Source organism: Sciurus carolinensis, chromosome 4, assembly GCF_902686445.1.
Source record: "Sciurus carolinensis chromosome 4, mSciCar1.2, whole genome shotgun sequence".
Classification (NCBI taxonomy): domain Eukaryota; kingdom Metazoa; phylum Chordata; class Mammalia; order Rodentia; family Sciuridae; genus Sciurus; species Sciurus carolinensis.
The window spans coordinates 114,840,720-114,849,729 of NC_062216.1; the positions used below are offsets into that span (position 1 = coordinate 114,840,720).

A 9,010-nucleotide genomic window follows, 5' to 3' on the forward strand; every position below is an offset into this window, starting at 1 on the left:
TTAAGAACACTAGAAAATGATTGGCTAGTTTTAGGGATGCAGTGGAGATATAGTTAATATGGATAAAAATGCCATTCATCTTCTCACTACCATAAGTCTGTCTAATGGAACAAGGCATACTTGGTGTTTTCAAGAATTTTTATTTATTAGGGGCTAGTTTTTGATGTTGCCCAAGAATGTTTGAGTATATCCTTTCACATTTAGACAGTTACCCTGTATAGTGATGTGTGTCCTGGGAAGAAGGCTGAGCAAAGTTTTCATGGTGCCACTTGTGTGTTTATGCTAGGCTTATTTGTCAATGTTACTGTTTCCCTGCAATCAAACCAATATGCTTCTGGATTATTTTCAGCTTATTTTTAAATAGGAGGAGTTTCTTCATATATTCTAGATATTAATTCTTTGACAGAAATACATATTGTTCCCAGGTGGTATATTGTTTTTATATTTTATTAATACATGTCTTCCATAAAGAGGATATTTTAATTTTGGTTAACTGCAATTGTAATTTTTTTTCTAATTATAAAATTAGTGCTTTTCTCAAGTTCTAAAAATTTTTGACAAATATAGGGCAACAAAGATATTGTCCTGTTTCCTTACCAAGAACTGACAATATTAGTTTTTTATTTAAGTTTATTACTTACCTTGAAATAATTTGGTTTATAGTGTGAGGTATCAGTTAATTTTATTCTACATGCTATCTAAGTGCCCCATCACACTTTGTTTAAAAGATTGTCCTATCTTCTATTTCATAGTCTTGGCATATTTGTTGAAGAGCAATAGAATATATATTTGGACTTGTTCCTGTCCCTTTCTTCTAGTTTGTTGCTCTTTCAGAGTAAAGCTTTATTAATGTTGTTTTACATTGTAACCTGATTATTGTAATTTTATAGTGAGTTTTCAAATTAAGTAGTTAATTAAAGGTCATTTAGGTAAATATCTTCTTAGAATTTTCATTCCGATTATGTTAAATTATAGATCGATTTGGGGAAATGTGATGTTTTAATATTAATTATTTAAATTCACAAAATTATACACATATAAATAATATCTCCATTTATTTGGGTTCTCTTATCAATATTTTGTAATTTTAAAGGTGAAAAACCTTAAATGTTGTCAATTAAATGTATACCTAAGAATCTTTAGCTTATTTTGATATTACAAATAGTTGTTTTTACTTAATTTTATTTTGCAATTATCTGTTTTGATATATAAAGCTATATTGATTTTTATATATTAATTTTGTACCCCAAGACCTTGCTAAATTAATCTTTTAGTTTTAGTAGCTTTTTGGGGAACTGCGGGAGGGTGAGAATTCCTTAGGATTTTTCATATACACAGTCCCATCATGTGTGAATAAAGACTTTTAAATTTCCTTGCCCAATCTGTACACCTTTATCTTTGGTTTTCACTATTAAAATATGTTAGCTTTAGGTTTTGGGGGACAACACGGATAGTGTGCTTACATGGCAGTCCTGGGAATGTATGAGACGCACTAGCCCATTGAATCATCATAGTCATCTGGGATTAAATATGAAGAACCTGAGGTCTAAGTGACTGAGTGTCTTTGGTCATCCTACAACTATTAAATGATCAAGCTGGATTTCACAGTTATCCTTACTTATTCTGCTATTCTTCCTCTGTAAGGGTCTTCCAAGAATTCTGAAAAGATTTATTTATTTATTTTGGGGGAAGATTTTTTTTTAGGCTTTGTACATCAGGGAACATTTTCACAGCAACTTCCTGTTTGAGTTTATCCAATTTTTGCTCCTAAGTTCTTGACTCAGTTCTTTTACTGTAGCCTTTTGGAAGCTAGATAGTAATATCATTCTTATTAAGACCCTTTCCTTTTTCTGAGAGAATTATACTTTTCTGTGTATTATAGGTGTTTCCAAATTTCACTATATATGTATATATATATATATATATATATATGTTTATATATATTATATAAATGTTTTATATAAATATATATTTAATTCTGGTAAATTCTGAATCTTCATAGCTGTTTTTAAGCATGTTTCCAACTACATCTAGCCCAGGGATTAAAAAAAAAGAGATTAGAGGGAACCCTCTAGATTTATATGAGACAGCTAACATCTATTTATCTAAAGGTTATGTAATTCTATTTTGTTCCCAATTTCTTTGAGGAAAAGAAAACAACATGAAGAAGTTCTTGGCAGCCTGAAAAGTCTTTCCGGACCATGTTTGCTGAATCATGGTCTTCTACTCTTTGTTTCTACTCTTATAATGACAATTAGGAAATAATTATAACGACACTAACTAAAGCCAAAACTTGACTAGGTTTGCAAGGCACTGTGCCAAATGGAGCCCAAAAAAATTACTTACAAATTCATTAACATTAAATCTTAATGCAAACTATTTCTACCTGAAAACAGTAGGAGAATAATAAATCCCAGTGGGGAGATTCTGGACCGGTTGGATGGGACTGATAATGAAGGAAGTTTTTGCATTGTAGTTGAAAATATTAAAACTTCTACATGAAATGTTTTAAAGACACTAGTGATGGAGAGTTGTATTTCTTGTATGTGTGTAGTCCCTACTCAAAAGCGCCAGATGGGCAAGTGACTTTTTCCTGTGCTAAGTTAAATCTAACTTCTACAACTGAAAAATCTTGTGGGAAATCTCCACTGATGCTAAAACTACACAATGACTCTATTATGAATTGTTTTTCTTAGCTCCCTCTTCTGATATTATTTGTAAAGGATGTAGTTACCCTGAATAGACCCCAGATTCATAGAATAAAATGATCTCTTCTTCATAATTATGAAAAAGGAATCATCAGTTTCCAAGCATCTAAACTTTGTTTTCTTATTTTAAAAATGCAGATTAAATCAAGTTACTCTTGGGTTCTTGTGTTGCACAAGGATCATAGGTCTTAGGTACGATGAATATTTCAGGATGTGGACACTGACTTTCAGGTGAAGTATTACTAGAAGACAATAGACCAGAACCAGTTCCAGGAAATACTAGTTGATAGTGGATAAACACTGGTCATACCAGTATTTCTAAATGCTGAGGCAGAACTAAGCAACTGGTAGGAATATAAAATAATTATTCTCACAAAGGGAGCCATTTAGTAGAAAGCCTGAGGAATTGGGGAGAGTTTAAAGAACCTATAAAAATCCAGTAGTGAAACAGTCATTTCCAAATTAACCTGGTGGACAAGAGTGATGATGGATCCTATTAATAGTATCCTTCCAGCAAGAATTCCTCTTCTTCTCCCTGCACTTTAACTATGAGAGATGAATGCCTAGGTAAGGCAGGACAACCGAAGCTTGAACCTGTTGTCCCAGTGCAGGTTTCCTCCTTTTAGTAAGCCATATACATGTGGTGCTGTACACGCTGTGATAGGGATGCTCACCTTTTTTGTGAATTTTGTATCATTGTATGCCATGATATAATTTGATATGTGTTACATATCATTTGTGTACTTACAACCAAAATATCCATTACACTAGCTTATATACTAATTCTGTCCTTTATTTATAGTTCTGTATCTATAGGCAATATGGATTAATCTGTAAGCAAGGTCTAAATCTACAACAAATTTTTTAAATACTAATTTTAATTATTACATGTGCATGTGTGTGTGTATGTGTGTGTGTGTGTGTGTGTGTGTGTGTGTGTGTGTGTGTTTTGAACCCAGGGGTGCTCTACCACTAAGCTACATTCCCAGCCCTTTTTATTTTCATTTATTTATTTTGAGACAGGATCTTGTTAAGTTGCTGAGGCTGGTCTTGAACTTGTGATTTTCCTGCAGCAGCTTCCTGAATTGCTGGGATCACAGGTGTGCTCCACCTCACCCTGCTAATTGCTATGCTATTAAATGAATAGTTTCTTGGGTAAAAATTACTCCTATTGCTGTGGAAAGGAGATCCTAATAGATAAGCAGGCTAAATCTGGAAATGAGACTGTGTCTTTTAAAAGTTTGAAAATATGTCAAAGGATAAAATAGAAGTATTTCAATGTAGCTTCAAAAGCAGAATATTAGCTAGAAGTTCTGACTTTGGGGTGGGCAGAGGTTACAGAGAAGCAAACTTTAGCTTAATGTAAAGAAAACACTTTCTAATAAGGAGTCTTGTCCCAAAATAACTTTGTGATTGTCCCAAGAGCATTCTACAAGTGAAGAGATCAGTGTTTGCTCCCCATGCGGTCCTCATGGGAGGGCCCTGAAGTTTGCTCTTGTTATGAAATTATAATTGATTTACTTTTTAACCCTCTCTCAGAGGAACTTTTTCTTACAAAGTTCTGAAAAACTTTATGCTGCAATTCTCTGCAATTGTTTCATCGGGTTGGAAGACACTAAGACTGCCAAGGATTCTGGCTGCTATTTTTGAGGTCACTGGGACTCAGGCAGTCTTATTGCCCATCTTAAATTTCCATTTCTCCCCCATCTTTATTCTAAGGCCTGTTAAGTGGCAGCATGGAGGGGAGAGATTTTCAGTTTGACTTCATAGATTCATTGGCACTTGTTAAATTTTGGTAGAAAAATAGTTGTACTTCTCTGAGAGAAACGAAAGAGATTCCCAGTTCATCATCTTCTCTCTGTGTTCAGGAAGTCAACACATTGGGTTTATCTTATATTGAATTATATATTGAAGAAAGAGTGAACTTTAATAACAGGTAATGTGGAATGATGAACTTAGGCAAAACCATTTAGGCAAAACCACTATAAACATGGTTAAGTTATGACAATGGAGGTTGATATTTATTGGGAATTAAAAATCATGAGATGTTTAATTTTGGCATCACCATTGATAGTTTCAATTTTTCAAATATATCATATTTTTTAGCATGAAATAAAAAGAATTTGAAACTCTAAGTTTTCGTGTGAAGAAGTTCAAAGGACAGAAAAGAAACATTAATCCAGGTAAGAATAATTATAAAACATTTACCTTCTTGAATCACATTTTAAGATAGCCAAGAACATTGTCTAGGTGCTTTAAATGTAATTTTTCTTGAGTTTTAAGTGTGTGATATCCATAAGTTAAAAATTATCAAGGTGGAAATAAATCTGGATAATTAAAATTCCATTGCTTGAAGGAAGATTATGGCAAGATCAGAGTGAGAAGGCAGTAATCGATGTTTAAAATGTAGTCACAGTGATCTATATTCTATTACCTCAATCTTTCTCATTTCACTGCTTAGAAAAACCTCACAATCATAGCAATTCTATATTTTTTTCTATTTCAATTATTTCATACTTACCAGTATCTATAATTCTTTCTTAATTGCAATAAACCTTTTCATAGTCTATATTTCTATGATTTTGCATAAAAGAAATAAGCAATATTACTCTACTGGATTCTATTACTCTAGGTTAGAATCAATAGTTTTTCTTCAAAGAAATTTTGATTACATTTTCTGAACCAAAAATCATGACATAAAAGTATATATTTTGGACCATTTAAAGTCAAGGTTGCTTTCATAAGCCTACCCATACAAAGGAATCTCTCAGTCAAAACTTTTGACATTTTTAAATAAATATTTTTTTAAAATGTGCACTTTAAAAAGCTAACAGAATGTACATTATGATTACACAAATGGTGTGAAACTACATCGTGCACAACCATAGAAACGAAAAGTTGTATCCCATTTGTGTACAATGACTCAAAATGCAGTCTGTAAAAATAAAAAAAATTTAAAAAGCTAGCAATAAGTGTATCTATTTATTATTGATCATTCAGTAAGGAACTAAAAGTGGTTACAATAAACATTACACACCATGCATCACGTCATGCTGTAAATTAGTATTATAGTCAATTGTTTCATGTCTTCACATCTAGTACTAAACATAATTCTAGGTGCATAACAATGCTTTAAAATATTGACAAAGTACACTAATGGATGGTCAGACAGATGGAAATGGATTATCCTTGAATATTATGTTTCTTTCATTGATACAGGGTCAATAAAGCAGCATTAGATTGGGAATAAGATTTTAAGATTTGTCTTTTCCTCCTTGATCTTCCCTTCCTCCTTTTCTTTTTAAAATAAGAACTATTAAACTTGTGAGTCTTTTAAAAGCTTTATTGAAATATCATTGACATAAAGTATTGCATATTTTTAAGGTATAAAATTCGAAGTTTTAGTATATGTATATGTTGTAAAATAATAATGAAGTTATTTATATTATAAACTTTTGACATTGCAAAACAGAGACACATGTGAAATGATTCTAGCATGTCTTAAAATCATTCTTATTTTCTGAAACAAAATTCCTTTCCCATTCTGAACAACACATGATGGTGGCTGATGCTTGAAACTATTTTATTTCTCCAGCTTGATGCCTAAAAAGTTTCATTCTTTTCTTTCAGAATAAAATGTAATCATCCTCATGTATCTTAACCTGTAAAACTAATTTATCTCTCCCATTAAAACCAAATTATAAACTCATTTGAATGGATTTCAAATATACGGTGGAACAGTGGGGTGAGGATGGAGAAGTATTATTATTTCAATCATTTTTATGTTGATTTGAATTTTATAGGATTTAATTTTATTTCCTTTATTGAGAAAGTTGTTAGGAGAGGTAACAAATGAAAAATGCCTAAGAAGTTCATGAAGGCCTTGGGTCCTGGGATTTTTGTAGCCTAAAGAGAAAACAAGAATACAATTAAATCTTTTATAATTGAAGGAGAACAAGTCAGAGAGAAACTGCACGCTTTCTAATTTGGATGACCCCCCCCTACCATGACTTTCAATTTTGACCAGGAAGTCTTTGGGTTCTTCCTGGCTTTATTATCCATACCATTCCTCGGAAGAACCAATAATATATGGCTTAAACATTACAAAAGAAGAAAATGGTAGCACCATCCTTAGATAAATGTGAAGCTTCATGTCCAATAAAAACCAGAAATATTCAAAGTAACCACTGTTTCAGTTGCTTAAATGGTCCCCAAAGTCCAAATAGGTTAATTTGAATACCTCTAGGAAATTCATGCATATTTATTTTTAAAACTATGGAGCTCTTACCATGAAGTTAAGAGTTCAATAAAATTTGCTCTTTAGTCTGATATAATCTTTCGTGCAGTTGACCTTTTTGATTGGTTCCTTACTTGAAGCTTCTAATTTTTTCCTCAAATTCCAAATGAATTTCTAGACAGATTTACATAGAGAGACTGGATTAAAAAAAACATAAATGACTCATTCGCATTTTTCTTTTGCATCTAAATAAAATTAGACTAGTTCCAGGAGCTGAAGATTGGTGGCATTTTAAAAGATACTTAAGTAAAATAATTAACTTCTTGATAATTTATTCATCATTGCCAAGACCTCTTTTGATAAAAATTTCATGTTCCTTTAGAATGTATTTTAAGCTACCTTTTTCTTTCTTTATTTTTTATTACTGTGGTAAAGCAAAGCATGATCAACAAAAATAGACATTAAATGGTACATTAAAATTTAAGGAAATATCTTTCTTAGTATTAGGAATTTTCAGACTTTAATAGTTTGAAAATTATTATCTTATTCACAAATGACATCCCACAAGCCTTCTCATATAAAAAGGCAGAAAGACATAAAGAAGCATCCAACCACATTGTGTTTAAGTAGCACTAGTCTTGGACATAGCATACTTGATCTTGAGTTGGAATTCCATTTGCAGCCAGTTGTGTTAACTGAGGCAACAAAGTAGTTCTCATCCTTAGTTCTCTGGGGTGCATAAACTCAATGGATAGGAAAGCATATGCCAACTGTAAAGTTGTCTTTAATGTGAAGTGCGGGTATGGTGGAAAGTTGACGTGTTGACTTTCTCTTATACCTTGAAGCAGAAGTTTGCCATGGGTGACGAGGGAGGAGACAACCATTCAGAAGTGACTGACTTCATTCTTGTAGGCATCAGGGTCCGTCCAGAGCTCCACAGTCTCCTCTTTCTACTATTCCTGATTATTTATGGGATGGTTCTTCTGGGGAACCTTTGCATGATTGGCATCATTGTGACTGATCCCCGGCTGAACACACCAATGTATTTCTTCCTAGGCAACCTCTCCGTCATTGATCTCTCCTACTCCACTGTTATTGTACCTAAAGCCATGGCCAACATCCTGTCTCAGAAAAAGACCATATCCTTTGCAGGTTGCGTGACTCAGCTCTTCCTTTATGCACTTTTCATGGTAACGGAGGCCTTTGTCCTGGCAGCCATGGCCTATGACCGCTTCATTGCCATCTGCAATCCTCTTCTTTATAGTGTCCGCATGTCAAGAAGTATCTGTATCCAGCTGGTGGCTGGTTCCTATCTCTGTGGCTGGGTCAGTTCCATCCTTCAAATCAGTGTAACGTTCTCCATGTCTTTCTGTGCTTCTCGAGTCATTGATCATTTCTACTGTGATTCAAACCCGATTGAAAAGATCTCCTGCTCTAATACGTTTATTAATAAGATGGTGTCATTTAGTTTGGCTATTCTCATTATTTTGCCCACAATAATTGTTATTGTAGTATCGTACATGTACATTGTATCCACAGTCTTGAAGATTCCCTCGACTGAAGGCAGAAAGAAAGCCTTCTCCACCTGCAGCTCCCACTTAGGGGTTGTGAGTTTGCTTTATGGGACTGTCTCCTTTGTGTATCTCACGCCTCCAAATAACCCTGAGCTCCGTAAAGTGGCCTCCGTATGTTACATTCTGTTCACACCTATGCTGAATCCCTTAATCTACTCTCTAAGAAATAAGGATGTCAAAGATGCCATGAGAAAAGTCTTATGGAAGAAAAAACTTTCACTCTAACTCTGCTTCTGCTTGCTTTATTGTTTCTTGCATTAATTGATTTTTGTCAACCTGATCTAAATGAGCATTTAAAATCCAAGTGCATTTTAAAAAAGAAACGAAAATATCCTCAACTGTTCTATCCCATGGCATTAATCATTTCCTGTAAAGAATGCCTCAAACAAATTATTGACTTTTCCTCAAGGCGACATTAAGTCTGAAAACTCAGGACATTTATGAATATCTGAAGCATTTCTATTAACAGTTACATAGTTCTTAATTCCCCA

At 33.3% G+C, this 9,010-nt stretch overlaps 1 protein-coding gene across 1 annotated transcript; it reads left to right on the forward strand.

The window, feature by feature from the left end:
• The first annotated feature begins 7,802 nt into the window (after nucleotides 1-7,802).
• LOC124981917 (olfactory receptor 9K2-like) lies at nucleotides 7,803-8,744 on the forward strand. Its single transcript, XM_047547960.1, has one exon. It carries the CDS (start codon nucleotides 7,803-7,805, stop codon nucleotides 8,742-8,744), a length of 942 nt encoding a protein of 313 aa, XP_047403916.1.
• The last annotated feature ends 266 nt before the right edge of the window (nucleotides 8,745-9,010 follow it).